The following is a 17,585-nucleotide window of genomic DNA, read 5'->3' as shown; positions in this document are numbered from 1 at the left end:
TGTGTATATATATGCATATACATACATACGTGTAATATGTATAATAAGGTACGCACACATATATATATACATCTGTAGATTCATGAATTTGCGATCGAAACGAGCGCGATTAAAAAGTAACTGACAAGAACTTGAATTTCCTGAAATTTTCAATCTAATCAAATTGTAACGCGACTGTAAGAAGTGAAAAATCGAATTTAATATAAGTTTTAAAAAATGCTAAATTTACATTTTATTACATTCTCTCACTCTTGATTCAAGTATCGTATCTCTATCTTACAATCCGATCTAACCTCATTGTACAATTTACAGATTTGAATAAATCTATTTAGATTCAAAGTAATCCCCGCATCTGTAAGTTTGAGTATATAATTTAGGTCCTTGATATTGGTGAGAAAGAAAAAAATTTTCAATCACCCCTTGAATTGACTCAGAATACTGAATAATGATCATTAAAAGTGAAATCCGCTTTTTATTTTAATATTAACCCGTGCCCCAAAATTACTTTAAAGAAATTATAATCGATTTTCTGATCAATTTTTCGATCAATTTGCGTGTGAACAATGAAATAATATTGTGTGGCAATTTAAACTAATCTAAAAGTAATTTTATCGCATTCCGCACATTTGTATGAATTACTTAATAGATACGGACATTAGAGCAATGTAAAGGTAAAATGCTGAATTTTTGATACGTTATTATTCGCTAATAAATACGTAAAAAATAAACGTTTTTAATTAGACAAAATGAGAGATTGTTTGATTTGAATTTAAGAAGCAGAAATAAGGAATGTTTTAAGAAAAATGTTTAATGTGAAAAAAGGTGAAACTTGTACAAAAATGAGCTGGAAATCAAAATGTAACATCTCCGAACGTAATTATTGCCAATCTAGCGTTGTGATATTTTGATCCGATTATTTTTCGATTTTCTCGTATCTATTTCACGTCAAAAAAGTAACGCTGTCGAAATACAGATAACGGCATTGATTTTCTCAGGAAAAGCTACGCAAAACTTATTTTTTCAAATTTTTTTTTTACCAATAATTAAGGGCCACCGTAGTATATACGTGTATATAAATGTTTAGATACGTACAAATTATACATAATTAGATCAAGTTAAACGGAGATTAGAATTAGGTACCTTCACTGTTTTCTTTTCTTTCTTTTTTTTTTCTTTCATCCCCCTGACCGTAAAGGACAAACAACGCTTTCACGTAACGTAACATTTTCAACTCTTTTTCTAGGTGACAAGATGGCCGCCATACAACGGCGCAAGACATCGGGAACGAAAAGGAACATTGGAAATTTAGCCTTAGTTTTAATGTTCATCGGGGTCTCCTCCCCATTAGCCTCGCTAGTCCGATAAATCTAACTACTCTATCTCGCCAATTGTCCATTATATTATTATTATTATCATCGTCATCATCATTACTACCATAATCATCATCATCATCATTATCGTTATCATTATTACTAATATACCTACGTCACTACCGTTATTGTAATTATTGTTGTTGTCATTATTATCGCCTCTACGCGTGTTGTCATCTGCGCAAATCGTTGAATTACAATTTTAACTGAATTCATTATATTTAAACACAGCAACACACGCGACCGCGACTTGACGTTTAGCGTCGTTTTTTCAACGTTGAACAAAAAATAATAATACCAAAAACAACAATAACAGTAACAAAAATAATAATAATAATAACACACGAAACATCCTTTCACATGTCTTTTCCTTCGTTATTCTTAAATCTTCACATATTATACACACTTGTATATGGGGTATTTCACAAAGTATCGATCAAGATCAGAAACTGATATTTCCGATTTGGTCCAAATATTTTTCTACGAAAGTGCTGGTCGGAAAACAAAACCATGTTTACAGAAAATGGAAACAAATAAAAGAAATCACTATTTCGAGACCGCCCCTTTTCTAGAATCTGAAAGAATTCGGGAAATCCTTAGAAAATGTGAAAAAAATTTTGAACCCCATTAATTCTCATCACGGCGAAACTTGGATCTTGAAAATGACGAAAATCTCGAAAAATTACTTACGAAATGCATTGTCGATACGAAATTGAACAAGAAGAAACCTTGCTTATAATATGGATGGAAAAAAAAAAATCACATCCACAGAAATGGATTCGAAAAAACAGCGATTTCTGAAACTTTCGTAATTTTCTGTATCCAACTTTTGCCGTGTTGAAATATCCGTTTTTTAGTCGGGCTAAAAAAGTTTCGTCATATATTCCTAGAATTTTCCGTAACTTTTTCAGATCTTAAAAAATGGGAGAATCTCGAAACACGTTATAACGTCTAAATGTCAGATACGAATGATTGTAAAAATTTGAAAATAATCATGGTTTTGTTTTTCGACCAGTAGCTACTTTCTTCGCAGAAAAAAAAGGTTTCATTCAAATAGAAAATATCGATTTCCGATCTTGATCGATACTTCCTGGAATGCCCCATATATCTATCCATACTACATGTACAACGTACGATAATAATTCTTCTTCGATTTTTTTCGCGTCCTTATGTATACATGCATATGTGTATTCGCGTCAATTCATCATCGATATATTACGTTGTTACATTTAACATAACGTACTACGTGTAATATAATTATAAAATTATACTATACGTATATTTATATGTATACATAACACGCGTATACAGACGAGGGAGATTGAATTTCTAGTACCAACATTAAGGGGATGATAAACCCGGTGATTCAGATTAGAGGTTATGGAAACGTCATTTACTTTCTTTTGTAAAACTTTCCGCACCGATTGCAAAGCCGAAAACCGCGCAGAGAAATCAAAGTTCTAATCGTACGTTTTCTCAAATTGTTAAACAATTTATAAATAATGAATGTATCGCAGAATCTCATAAATTTTTCACATTGTTCGTAACAATATTTTTATTCCATCAATTTACTCCGCACCAAAAATATAAAGTTTTTTTCTTAAAAAATGCGATGTTTACGATGAAATTACATTCGGCGCGAAGATTTCTCTCCAAAAAGAAAAAAAAAAAAAATACGAAACGATGTCCTGACTATATTGCCTTCATTTCACATTATTCAACTATATTTTCGCGTAAAATAGAAGTAAAATTTTATAATAAAAATAAAATCCCGCGTCACTGTATAACACAAATAATATATATACGTATGGTATAATAATTATTATACAAAATAAAATAGGCTCTAACGTACGGACTGATCGGCTAACGGTCGAAAGATCTAACGCGCATGCGCTAAAATTCTTGTTACAAACAAAAGCAGTTGTTTTGTCAGGTTTACCAACCGTCGTAAGTTCAGATGGACACGTGTCACCGCAACGTGCGTAACCTAAAAAATGTTGCTCGTCCTGATGAAACGACTGATTTTGGTCTAAAATTTTAACGCATACGCTTTATATCATTCTACCGTTATTTGATCACTCTGCAGAATATATATATATATATAATAATAAATGAATTGTAAGAAACGGAAGGAACGAAAGAGAGACAAAAAGAAAAGAAATGGCGAGCATAATATGTATATCTGATGTTGAAATCAGGAAGAATATATATACATATATATATAAATTATACGATTTCAAGATCATTGAGGAGTGGCGGGGATTAGGAAAGAAAAAGAAATCTATCACAAAGGCGTCTGTATGTATATATATAATAGTAATAATAATAAAAATGATAACAATAAAATAGTAAATAATAATGATAGTAATAATTAATAAATCAATTTAATCTTACATCTGTGAAAGAATAAAAATTAAGAAAATACCGTCATTTCTTTTCAAATTTTCTGAGCAATAATTTCTCACTATATAGGATTACCTTCATCGTTATCGTCGTTGTTATTAATATTATTTAATTTTTAAAAAAAAACTTTACCATCAAGCACACGCAATTGATAGTAAAAATAACAACAGTAATAATGATGGTTTGAAAAACAAATCGCGATCAGAGGCCGTGCGATCGTCGCTCGATGCGTCGTATATATTTATAAATTATCTATAATATTAATATACATCCGTATATATACGTTATGCATGCGGTATAATTTAATAATACACATTGTATAATCTAATGGTATAAGAACGAATGCGCGCCATCATGCGACCTTTTACCACTAAGGCGTAAAATTAGAAAGGCGTTTTCTTTCCTCTTCGTACCGACGCGAATCAAGAAAAAAAATAAAAAAAAAAAAAACAACAAAAACAAGAGGATACATTCAAAAACGTTGAAATTTAACAATGGACCAATTAACGCTAAAGGGTCGTAAGTACTGTCGGTTACGTCCTTTCGACACGAATTTGATGAAAAAAAAAACCCTCACTAACCGATTATATTTTTTTGAGAAGATAAAAAATTTCTCTCGAACTCTATTACCGAAATTGACGAATCTTTACGTCACAAGGATGAAAGAAAAAATAAAAAAAAATTACGGATACGACCTTACAACGCTACGTTCGATATAATTTTTAAAAAAGAGAATGTAAAATTTTTTCAAATTCTTCCCTTTATCTTCCCGAAGGTTTTTACATCATTTACGAAAGCTAAAAATAAAAAACACACACAATAATGACGAGTACGCGACATTGTAACATTTACAAATGTGATGAACAAAAATATATTTTCACGCCGAAAGGGCGTATCGACCAAACACGACACCTTTCAGAACCTTTACTTATTTTTTCTGCTAATTTTAGTGTAGCTATATGCGTTATTTGGAGTGCTTTTGAGTGGCAAATACCGTGTACAAAAAAAAGAAAGTTATCCGTTCTTTTACCACCAAATTCACCCTTTGGGTGTACGCGTCCTTGTACCATTAGACACGCCATATATTATTACCATACAGACTCGACCTGCGGTTCCGGAATTACATTACATTAATTACCTACGTACTTGTTGCTGCGTTACTACTAATAATTATTCCGTCTCTGTAACGTATACATAATATATATTGCATATACATTATTCAATCATAAATATGTCTACTTAGCGGCTAAGATTGTAGTTAAAGCTTGGTCATATATATGTATATTTTCTTTTTTCAAATTACATTTATTATCATAGATACAAAAATCGTAACGATTTGATTAATAAGTCATAAAAAATCAATGATCGTCGTTCCCAATTTATATCCGTAGATATAGAAAAATAATTTATATATATACACACACTGAGAGAAATTTTTATTACCGGTTACCGCTCAGTCCTTGACTATTTTCATTTTTTACCGCAATCGACAAAAATATAGTTCTAGGTAGAAAATGAAAATTAGTTTTCTACCTCTTACCGGAAAGTCTATTATCCGTTACTATTCTTTCTCGTTACGATCATTGTCGCTATATTTTCTTGCAACTGTTGCGAAAATTTAACGCTCGTGCAACGATAAATTGACGTTAAAGCCTTGTTTGACTAAAAAAAGTAGATTAAACCGAACAAACTGATTTTGCGTTACAATTACCAAAAAAGTATCGACGATAGCGCAAAATGGTTACGCGTACCTCGTTTCTCGTAATTCCAACAATATTCAAACAGTTTTTTTTAACGATACCTGTTTTACTAAATTTTCCTAGTTACTGTAACAAATGAAATTTTTCTCAGTGCACCCCGATTAATTTTCACTGTAAACCGAACGAAAAAGAAAAATCATATGTATGTACAGCCAAAGACTATAATAATAAATCTGTCACGAATAAGTGATCTGTGAAAAAAAGTTTTCCTTTCAAAAAGAAAAAGAAAAAGAAAAAGAAAAAAAAACACACACAACGAAATAAATGAAATGTAAAAGGAAGCCTTTAAAAAAATCTTGGAAATTTGACCACACGATTAAATACACGTGTATTTATATCGCGAATCGCGTATAATATACATATAGCGGAAAGCAGAATCGAGGGTCAGATCAATTGCGATGTTAATAATAATATTAACAGCTGATTTCAGAACGGATCCCTGAAATGCATTACGTTCGGTTATGTAGTTATATTACAAGGGCCGTCCGGAAGGTCAAAGGGTTCGATGAAAACGTGATCCGTTTTCTCATATCCGGTATCGTCGTCGGCCATTACAATACGTATATCTACCCTGCCCATTACACAACACTTGAACACGTTGATTCGAAGGATATCTGTGACAACGCGTGTCGATGAAAAAAAAAAAAAATTATTTCTTTTCGAGTTTACAATTAAATGAATAAATTTTTATTCCATACATCGAATGATAACCAAAATCTGCATTCGTTGCTTAATTAAAATAGTTTGCTTTTGTCATTTTTACGTTCGTAAGTAAGGCAAGAGCAAACTTTTATACAATCAATATCATCAATTATTCGATGTATGAGAACCGAAATTTACTTATTTAAATAATATAAACTGAAAAAAAAAACAAAATCTTTTTCAGTTTACCTGTGATTAATTATTATTTTTGATGAAAAAGTGATTTAAATGCAAACCCGCAGTTTGGTTAATTCTTACTTATTCACAATAAATGTTGAGAGAAAATAGATAAATTTTCTCAAAATCCGAAATATCGTTCCGAATTCTAAAAATACAAACTTTGTCTGATAAAACTATTTTTTTCTTTCAATAGTTACAAAAACAAAACGCGTAACATGATCGGTAAAGCCGGTAAGCTTTATTTTTATTCACCGTTCGATAAAATGGAGAACAGAGAATACGTAAAAATAAAAAAGATAAAAATAAAAAAAAAAAAAAACAGCAAATAAATAAAAGAATGAAAGATAAGAAATAACAAGGAAATTAAAATCCAACAAAATATCTTGTCGACGATTACGACGTATAAAATATGAATATTAATAATTAGATCGTATTTATACGACATGCTCTAGGTTAAAATTTAAACTATATCTCTCACGATCGACTGTAAAAGTGTCCAAGGTCAAAAATGAAAACGGAGGAAAATAAAAAAAAAAAAAAAAATTTCTTTTGTTACGTTTTTTTTTTTTTCTTTCTCCTCCTTTCGTGCGTCCACGCGAATTATCTCCGCGAATGAATAATTCAAATTCAGGGTGGTCAAAACACGCAACGCATACCGGATATATCATACATTACATGTATAAGTACTTATATGGGGCGTTCCACGCCAACTCGGTAGACGATTGACTTGACTCAATTTTTTTTTTTTTTTTTTTATTTCGTTACAGATTTTTTCTATTACGGTACGACGGCTGAAAACCATCGAAGGAACAAATGTCGATTTTCTTTTTAATCGCTCGTCTTTACTCTATGAATTTTCAAACCCGTATAAAAATTGACAGAGTCGATTTTTTTTTTTTTTTTTTCATCCCGTTCTCGAAGTGAAACATTTTTACCCAAGATTCAACGTCGAAGAACGTTTTCTATTATTTCCCCTATCGTTTTTGATATATTTTTCAAATCGTGTTTTTTCTTCTTTCGTTTACCATCATACCAGTTCGAAACCTGTGATAAAAATTGGTGAATAAAATAAAAAAAAAAAGAAAATCGTAGGTTGTATTTCAGGACTACAGAATCGGAAAAAAAAAACGAAAAACAAATCGGTAATCAAATCGGAGGTCCGATACATGCGTTGCAATAAATTTGAGACAAGTACGATACTAGTAGAAACGATTTGAGAAATGGGAAGAAAAAAATGGTGAGAAAACAAAAAAAAAAATAGAAAAAAACCTTCTTCCACTCTGAATCTTGCGTATGAAACGTTTCGTTTCGAAGACGTGATGTCTTTTTTTTATTTTTGTTTTAGTAAAAATCTATTCAGACATTTTTTTCGGATGGGTTTAAAAATTTGTAGGGTGAATGTGACGGGTGATTGGAGTAAATTGAAAAATATATTTTTTTTTTTCCAAGGTTATCAGGGTTCGTACCAGCGTAAGAAAACTACTTTATGAAATTAAAAAATGTCACGCACGTATAAAACCGTTTACCGAATTCGCGTTGAATTCTCCATATATATATGAAAACACATAAATACACATATTTGCAAACGCGTATTATTAAATAATCCGATCGTTGAAATGACTCGAAAAATTTTACAACACATAAAATCATCCCCCTTATCCTGCATTAATTGTAGTATCGTATATGCGCGTTATAAATATCTCATTCATCGGATCGAACTTATTATATACTCGATGAATATAATATAATATAATATAATATAATATACTATTATACAGCTACGTGTGTTGTCTGAGGTGTAACAAAAAAGAAGAAAATCAACATCACTTATAATAACGCAAACTCGATGATTTGTATACGCGCGTTATCTAAACCATAATTAATAACAATAGTGGTAATAATAATAATAGTAATAACAATAATGATAATTGTTATGATAATAACAATCACCACGACCATCGTCATCATCAATCATCAATCATCAATCATCGTCGTCGTCATTACCATGAAAACAATCATCAACAATCGTGAGAAATTCTAATTCTAATCAATTATCACAAATAACGACGGTTATACATATAGAACCTATACGCGTATACGGATCTCTTTTAAGCGAATCTGTATAATCGTTATATCATAAAAAGTTTTATCATCATCATCATCATCATCATCATTATTATTGATGTAAAAAAGAGATTTATTGATAAATAATCGCGAGAAATACGTAGACGATTTAAAGAATTCATATATAATAGTATATGCATACGGGTAGGTGTATGTAAAATTGTAAAAGGTGATGTGAATTAGACGGAAATATTAACGTAATGATATAAAGTGGGGGTGGGGGAAGAGATGAGGCGAAAAATGTATGCATATATATATATATATATAGGTGTATTATTATTATTATTATTATTATTGTTGTTGTTGTTGTTGTTTTTGTTGTTATTATGATAATGTGAAACCCGATTAGACCGGAAGCTGCTGGTATACCGTATATTATTATATTGTATCAATTTAGCCGATAATTCATTCAACGTCACTCTCGTGTATTGTAATTACTCATATATGCATACATATTCGATTATATGAATATATATTATGTATACACGCATGCATACATGTATGTATATATATATATATATATATATATATATATATATATGTAATGTAATAGTAAAATGAAAATCGTAGAGTACGATATAATAAATAAAGCGGATTGATTAATCTGAATCGGGCTCGAATATTTGCGCAAACTTCTCACACAGGCAACTATCTGAAAAAATAACGAGCAGCATGGGAATATGTGGGAAAGATGAGAGTGAGGGTTTGAAAAAAAAATAAATAAAAATAAAAAAAAAAAACAAAGAGTAAAGTGTATTTCGAAACTCTCTGTGTGGAAAAAAATTTATTAAATTAAAATTAAACGCGTTTATATGCGATCAATTTTACAGAAAAGAATATGATAAAACGATAAAAGTTGCAGACAAACATCGGCAAGAAGCAATGCGATTGGAAAATAAAAACCGTTCTCGTTTTGCAATTAAAATCGTTGAATTTCTTTTACTTTTCATCGCACGTATAATCGAAATATTAATAGGATACAGGTTCAAGATGAAGAGGAAAAAATGATTGTATAAATCGCGAGTTACGATTCGAACGTTACTTGAAACCAATTTCGTGTGACATTTTACTTACCTATAATATAATAAAAAAACTCAAACGTTAACTCTATAAATAGTACGAAAGTAAAAAAAGAAAGAGTGTGTGCGGTGTGAAAAGATTTTTGGAGAGTTAAAAAAAAAAAAAAACTACACAATGAGAATAATAATGATAATGATAATAATATTACAAATATATTAAACAAAATCGGTAGGCTGCTGATTGTACGATTATACTGTATTACACACGTATGTATGTGTGCGTATGAATTTTAAAGAGTCACCTCGAGAAGGGGAAAAAAAATAAATAAATAAAAAATTTATAAATACATGTATGATAATTAATAATTAACTATACACATTGTATTATATTAATATATGTTGCAAGGTTTGAAACTCCTGATTGAGATCGCGAATTTGTTAACGTGAAAAATTAAACGTCAAAACGAAGAGAAAAAATGCAAAGAAAAAAATTTCAGGGACCCGCGGAGTAAATTATAACAACACGAATAAACGAATAAATAATAAATCGTATCGTTATAATAGAAATATGTATGCACGGATGATGTAGCCTGCAGATGTTTTCGGGTGAGAGAGAGAGAGAGAGAGAGAGAGAAAGAGAGAGAAAGAGAGAGTGATAAAAAAGAATTGCTTATCACAATTAATATTACGATAACGATAATTGTCGTTATATTTCTTCTTCCCCTTACATTATTTCACGAGAGAAAGAAACAAATTTCCTTCATTTTTCATACGTTTATCTATTTGTTTATTCATATTAGTACTTTGTGCGAAAATCTTACACCTCGAATCGACAAATAATGCGACAGATCTGTAAACGAAGTAATTGATTAATCGATCGATGCGGGATAATTGCGAAAAGAAGAAAAGAAGAGTTGAAACAAACAAAAACCGGGATGAAAAATTTGGAGAAGAAAAAAAAAAAGAAAAAGAAAAATATAAAAATACGAAAATCACGGGACCATTTCGCTAGCGATTTTTATTATATATATATAAATCACCGTTTACGTGTATGTAAAAATTTTCCTTTTTCAATTCAATCTGATATTGGACAAAGCTGACAAAGCTAGTAGTTAAAATTATGATTTTATACTCCGAGAGACGCGCTAGAAAAACAAAATATATATATATATTATATTGTTTTTCCAATCGCTGTCACACCTGTCTATGTAATAATGAATTCATTTTGTTTTCTAATAAATAATTACGTTATAATATGTATATACACGTCTGCAGGCAGCATCGACAAGTGTGTATATATGCATATACATATATATATATTTCCAAATTTATAACATTGCGTATTATTGCGCATTTAAAAAATATTATATTATATTATATTATATTATATTATTATTATTATTATTATTATTATTATTATTATACATACATATATATATACACGTATCGCGCTTAATCGCACGGATCGACGCGATTAAACAATAATTATTGTTATATTAAGATATAATATTGTATAATTACCGTTAGTTGATGTAAATTATTTAGGGAATTGGGATAACGTTTCAATTTTAGTATTTTGTTTCATCGATTTTTTTTTTTTTCTTTCTTTCTTCTTCAACGACAGCTCTTTGTTCATTCTCAGTGTTGAAAGAGCACGGAAAAAAAAAAAGGAAAAACAATTTGTATCAAAAGATACGATTAAAATTGAGAATTTGAACGGAAGAAAATCTATATACTAGCATATATATATATATATATAGACATTTACGAGTAAATGGTAATAATCGGCAAAATGGCAAGAATCTGGGAATATTTTTTTCATCTCAATTGATTTAGAGAAAATTGTTTCATAGAATGTAATTATAATTATAATATTAAATTAAACGCGATATTATTAACGTCATCATTACCTGATCACCATCGTCATTATATGATAATTAATACTGTTATTATTAATCTAGGTCCGGTTATAACTATATAGTATACACACACACACACACATATATATATATATATATATATGTATATATACATATATATATATGGAAATTATGTGTATACATACATACATGCATAAATTAAGGTAAAATAATAATTAATTACAATACAATTATATTATGTAATTTCGAATTAATTCTAAAGAAAAACGAAACAAATAAAAAAGAAGAAAATTTGAGGAAGTAGAGAAAAAGAAAAAAAAACAAAAAAAGGAAAAGAAGTCTAATAACAATAACTTGCAACTCGAACATTTCTCAATATATGTCTGCAATCATGTATTATAGAAGGTATATTGATTTAATTCAATAAAAAATACGAAAAATAGTATAACCACGATGAATTTCTTTGCCTATTGCAATATCGTTTCGAAGATACCCGTTATTTGCTTCGATCCCGCAATTAATTAATCCCTCGAGCCCGATGATGCGCGATGAGAAGGAGAAAGGAAAAGAAAAGGAAAAAAAAAAAACATCTTACTCCTCTTCGAGTAAATAAATATTTCGATATATAGATACGAAAATTCTACCGCGTATTTCAAAAAAAAACCAACAGGTAAGAAATACCACGACGACGATTCATCGTTTGTATAATATTTATATTTATTTGCGCATTATATGTAATAATATACAATAAAAATTGCCTTAATTCTATACGAAACTATAATGACAAATTCAATATTAACTGCGACAGGGTCAGTGGCATTTATATCGAAGACCGTAGCATAAGGTAGGTAAAGTTTTTTATTTTCCTTACGTAAATCCGAGAAGTTGAAGGAAGAAAGAAAAAAAATATATATATATATATATATTTATAACACACTTCACACCCGCTTTTATCGTTACCGCGGTCAGAGAAAAAAAAACACGCATAATTTCCGACGCTTTGTAATACACGGTGAGAAATTTTTTTTTTTCCCAAAATCGATTATTCTTCGTTAATAATTTATACTCTGAATGTTAATTAAAAATGTTTACAATTATTATATATATATATATATATATATGTATTCATGATTCAACAATACAGTTTAAATACAACGCAAATATATGATACATACCTACAATGTTAGTGCATGTGTGTGTGTTTTGTGTTGCAACGGTAGAATATATGTGTATTTAATATAAATATAGATGCCTATGTATATAGGTAAGGTATACCTATTCAGATTGGCACTGACAACTGCAAGACTGTCACCAAAAATTTATCAATCGTTTGACAAACGCGAATAACGATAACTCGATAATTATCGTTCGATGAATTTAGCTTCGTTATGTGTTTTTCTTTTTTTTTTTTTTAAACTGCAAACTTTTACGCCGTATCTCTAAATAATAACACGAGACAAAACTGTAACATCTGAATCATAAAATCTATGTATCAACATATCTGTTGCTATTTCATTTTCTCCCTGTTCCGTTTGTAACACCACCCCCCCCCCCCCCCCCTTCCCACCCCTCCCACGTATTACATATAAACCGAAAATTAACGCGTTTTTGAATAGATGGAGAAAAAAAAAAAAAATATATATATGTATATATCTATAATATGCATATAAATATATGTATAAAGTGTACAAACGGATCGCGGATGGTGCGAAAATTGATTACGGAAATGAAATAAACGATTGAAATTAATTTCGATGTAAGGCAGTAGTTATTAAATCTATGTATTATTATTATTATTATTATTATTATCATTATATATATATATATTATGTATACATATTATACAGGTGGTGCGAATACGTGTGTGTATATATATATGTATATATGTATATATTCAATAATTCCTTTCACGCGCGATAATCATGCGGTAAGTATAATTAACCAGTGGAATGAGAATAAAACGTTGATTGTATAATTTGTTGTAGATAGTATCGATGGTTGTCGTTGTAGTTACGGTGGTGGTGGTGGTGGTGGTGGTGGTGGTGGTAATAACAATATAAGTTTAAAATGAGCAAACTTTGAATCACAGAGTAGGCGAAGAACCCCTAACTTAGCTATACAGCATATTATAAACCTCGCTAACAATAACGATAAGGATCAGAGATCAGAGATCAGAGATCAACGAATTAGTCGTGCAAAGTCGGAGAGCGAAGAGCGCCGAAATTACATCGATATAATATGTATATTGTATAGAAGCCAAAGCCAAAGCCAAAGCCAAAGCCAAAGCCAAAGACCCTTCGCAGCCTTTTTCTCGTTTCAGACATAACGTTTAACGTTTATTATCGATAATAATATTATCATCATTATTATTATCAGATATTATATCCTGCTAAATCTATTGTGATAACAAAAAATATATTTTACACAACTATTAATCATAATGTATGTATGTATATATCGTAATTATTTTTTGCATTTTTCACTTTGTTGTTGGTTTTTTTATTTTTTTTTTTTTTTTTTTTTTCATTCTTTTTTATTATTATTCACTTTTACTCGTTCTCTTCCCCGTTTTCTCGTATATCGTTTATTCGTAGAATGTTGTTGTCGTTACACGTTAGCGTTAATCGATTACCCCCGATTACTTCGATCGATCGTGTCACTCTTCTCGCAAATTAGCCAAACACTTCTTGAGTAATTCGGCATGAGCCTGGATTGAAATACGTTTTATTAATGCGAGTTAGCTTACGGCGATTTAAGGGATAATATGAATGAACAATCGTTGTACGTACTTTGGCGTGTTTGATTTCAAGCTCGGTTAACTCGATAAGATTCTTTTTAAACGCGGCCACTCGCCTGGTCTTAAAATCCGTAAGTTCTGAAATGAAGATTGTATCGATTCATTCGCATTGAATTGAACGTTGCGAAATATCCATTTAAAAAAGCAGTTTCTTAGTTAATACCTTCTTTTCCTTTTTCCGACATTTGTTCAAACTTCTCGCACGCCTCGGTCTGAGATTGTTCCGCCTTCGCGATGGATAGAATCATTTTGTTACACGTCAATAAATACAATATTAAATCCGGACAACAATTACACACTAACACATTTCAAGTGGAATTTTTTTTTTTTTTTTTTCTGGTATATACCTTATCCTTTAGGACAGATTACTCTCGTTTACAAAAATTTTATTGAAAAGGCTCAATGTTTCACACGAAAGGTTTCTAGCGATTGCTCTTATATCGTCGTGAAACTAAACAGTCATGCTTTTCGAGAAATGGTCAAACCCTTGGAAAAAGATACTCAGAATAAACTATCGTCGAGGAAATATAATTGGTTTTTATTTTTTCTATGCAAATATCGAAGAAAATTAATTTAGAATATTATATATCCTCGACGATTGTCGTTAAAAGAGAAGAAAAAATGAGAAACAAATTTCTTCTTACAAGAATGTAATTACCATACGATAAACACTCTAAACACGAATGACATATCGTAACAATATGTACATATTAAATGGTATATAGAAATGGGGACACACCTCTGCAACTTCCAGTGCCTTTTAGGAGCAAGAAAAATTAAGATGATCAATTTTTAAAGTTTCAATTTTGTCAAAAAAATTAACGTCATTATTAGTTTTTGCCTCGTGAAAAAAAAAAAAAAAAAGAAAACAGGGAAAAAAAACGCGATCAAGTTAATAAATTCTCGTAACAAATTAGATGTAGCGCAATGACTTTTGAAGCGCGAAAAATGACAAACGTGGAAACATCGGGAACCATCCGTAGTCAAGCGAAATAGCCTTGCGGCGGTGAAAAAAGAGAAAGAGAAAAAAAAAATTGATTTGTTCTCATTACTCTATACAATCAAAACTGTTTACAAGTTACATTCCAATCAATTATAACCCTGTATTTCATTATCAATTAACATTTGATCTGAGATGTGGCCTAATGGAAAAATTGTATTGATAAAGGAATAAACGTGGTTTACCAATAGAGCAAAAACCGAATAAGCGATCGATGATAATTAACCAAGGGGTAAAACTATGGATTCCATTACTTACGGCATGAACATCTTTATTTTTAGCGCGAGCTTTTTCCAGGGTACGATTCGCAGTTTCGTAAGCATGAAGAGCTTTCAGTCTCCTAAATAACAACCGTTTCGCAGCAGCAGTATCTCTCATGTAATATCTCAGAGTGTCGGATAGTTTTAAATCTTCATCAGACGCGACCCTGCCTTCGACTTTCTGAAAATGTAACATACACGTCAGAAACGACATCCGTTGAATTAAAGACCAAGAGGGAAAGATCGACGCTAGAAATTACCCTAAGTTTTTCAAGAGTTTCAGCAATCTTGGTGAGAAACCTTTCTAATTTGCCATTATCTGTCGTAGCGAGCTGCAGAAGATTGGTGGATATTTTTATGTACGAATCTGCAACATCCTTGTGTTTAACCGTCTGACGATCCGCTCTGCCTGTAGATTCTTTTAAATTTTGATGATATTGTTGAAGGAACGTCATCTCCTGATCAAAGAAATCGTTAACATCTTTAACGGTAGCGGATAAATAATATTCGTCCGTAGTTTTGGAAAATGATTTCACCAATCCGCCAAACATCTCCATCTTATTTTTCCCTAAACGATAAAATTTCAATTATAGATAATTGCAACCAACCATCAATTTATCGACTCTGACTAAGATACCAATATTCGTACCTCTCACGCAAAGATCCTGATCATACTCCAGAAATACTCTCAAATTATGATCGTTTCGAAATACAGGATGATGCGCCAGCCGAGTAAGGAACATTTCGTGCATCGCAACAGTTTTTTTAAACGTCGCAAGATACTCGCTATAAAACGATATCAAGTGATGTTGATATTTATACATATTAGATCTGATGCACGAATTGATAAGAGAAAATAATAATCTAGCCATGGCAAAGATTATTTCAAAGTTGAACGATATTTCACAACTGCGAGAATTTCTCGGTGAACTAAACACAGTGACTTACGCCTCGAGCTCTTGCTTCATTTTGGTAAATTCTTCCCTAGTCATAGTACCCTCTCCTTCTCCAAGTTTTTGTAGCTTTTCTCTCGAAGCATCAAAATCAGGCCTCGGTGGCACAGGTGGAATCTATACGGCGAAACAATGCAATGGAAATGATAGTCAAGCCATTCGTGCGAAATTAGCGCTTCTAAACAATCTTCAAAGCCTGGGAAAAAACCATCAAGAGACAATTCCAGGAAACTCACAATATATCCGGCATATTCTTCGTTCTCCTCAAATCGATCGTGAAGCCAGACAAATTCCTCGTGTTGCCTGACGACGAGAAATTCAGGCTTCTGAAACTCCGGCAAGGTTGTTTTGGTATGAACCGTAAACTTCACCTTATCCTTTTCGCTGAGCGCGTCTGATATATCGACTTGCAAAGATTTGTCCGACAAGTCGATTGTGTCGGCGTGAATAGTCTGTAGGAAAGTTTTGATGAATAATTTGAATCGAGACTATTGAAAGTGGATTCGACAACAATGGAACGAAAGAAGACAGAATCGAGATACGAAATAGAATAGTAAAGAAATGTTATTGAAAGTATAAAGTGTGTGAGAAAAGCTACCTTCTTCGGAGGCGCGCTGTTCAATATATCATTCGAATCGCATATTCCATCCTGGAACAAGTTGAAGAACATATTGTTTCAACGATAAATCTGAATTAAAAACGACCTGTACTTTGCTAATCCGGAATCGGACGATTAATTTGTGTCATAAAATGACGGTCATATGACAGACCGGTTGAAAAACAATCCTAGTGATAACAGGTACCACCTACCATCATGGCTGCAGGCGTCTCCTTGACACTTGACACGAAGCAACTGTCAAATTGATGATATTTTCAAAAGCAAGATTAACGGGCAGAAGGGAGGAAAGAAAAATCAAATGCGCAGAAACAATTGCCAACCGGATGATAATATGTGTAGTGTAGCGCAGTTTATGAAGAAATGCGGAAAAAAATACCGGTAGCGTTGACTTTCGATCAAATAAAATAAAAACACCGTTCAAACATGAAATTGTTCGCAACGGCCGCGATATTATGGCTTATTTTATACCTCAAAACAATTTACCAACTAAACTCTCGCGATCAGCTGTACTATCACGG

General features: G+C 31.3%; 2 protein-coding genes across 6 annotated transcripts in view; one reads left to right on the top strand and one right to left on the bottom strand.

Annotated features, from left to right (window-relative positions):
- Positions 1-4,252, top strand: part of LOC124186435 (hemicentin-2-like) — a 264,379-nt gene extending 260,127 nt beyond the window's left edge. For both annotated transcript variants that reach the window (XM_046578168.1, XM_046578169.1), the window contains exon 7: positions 1,244-4,252. In XM_046578168.1, coding sequence (XP_046434124.1) covers positions 1,244-1,365 — 122 coding nt within the window. In that variant the 3' untranslated portion in view covers positions 1,366-4,252. The remainder of the gene's footprint in view (positions 1-1,243) is intronic.
- A 9,688-nt stretch (positions 4,253-13,940) lies between these two features.
- LOC124186388 (sorting nexin-6) lies at positions 13,941-17,585 on the bottom strand. Of its 4 annotated transcripts, XM_046578046.1 has the most exons (11): positions 17,259-17,584; positions 17,047-17,097; positions 16,685-16,900; positions 16,444-16,565; positions 16,145-16,281; positions 15,756-16,063; positions 15,494-15,676; positions 14,975-14,992; positions 14,399-14,462; positions 14,228-14,313; positions 13,941-14,145 (listed from the first exon to the last, which is right to left on the bottom strand). In XM_046578046.1, exons 1-11 carry the CDS (start codon positions 17,262-17,264, stop codon positions 14,095-14,097), a joined length of 1,242 nt encoding a protein of 413 aa, XP_046434002.1. In that variant the 5' UTR covers positions 17,265-17,584; the 3' UTR covers positions 13,941-14,094. The 4 variants fall into 4 exon arrangements, with proteins under 4 accessions (XP_046434002.1, XP_046434005.1, XP_046434003.1 ...); XM_046578049.1 differs by lacking the exon at positions 17,047-17,097; XM_046578047.1 differs by lacking the exon at positions 14,975-14,992 and having other exon boundaries at positions 17,259-17,583.

Source organism: Neodiprion fabricii, chromosome 7 (genome assembly GCF_021155785.1).
Source record: "Neodiprion fabricii isolate iyNeoFabr1 chromosome 7, iyNeoFabr1.1, whole genome shotgun sequence".
NCBI classification, from domain to species: domain Eukaryota; kingdom Metazoa; phylum Arthropoda; class Insecta; order Hymenoptera; family Diprionidae; genus Neodiprion; species Neodiprion fabricii.
Note: the sequence above shows the minus strand (reverse complement) of the source record. Positions and strands in the feature narration are given on the sequence as shown.

Coding starts and splice junctions, on each gene's coding strand:
- LOC124186388 (XM_046578046.1), bottom strand. Junction 16,901..17,046: donor ACAGCGCGCCTCCGAAGAAG/GTAGCTTTTCTC, acceptor ACTTTCCTACAG/ACTATTCACGCCGACACAAT. Junction 15,677..15,755: donor AAACTCTTGAAAAACTTAGG/GTAATTTCTAGC, acceptor TTACATTTTCAG/AAAGTCGAAGGCAGGGTCGC.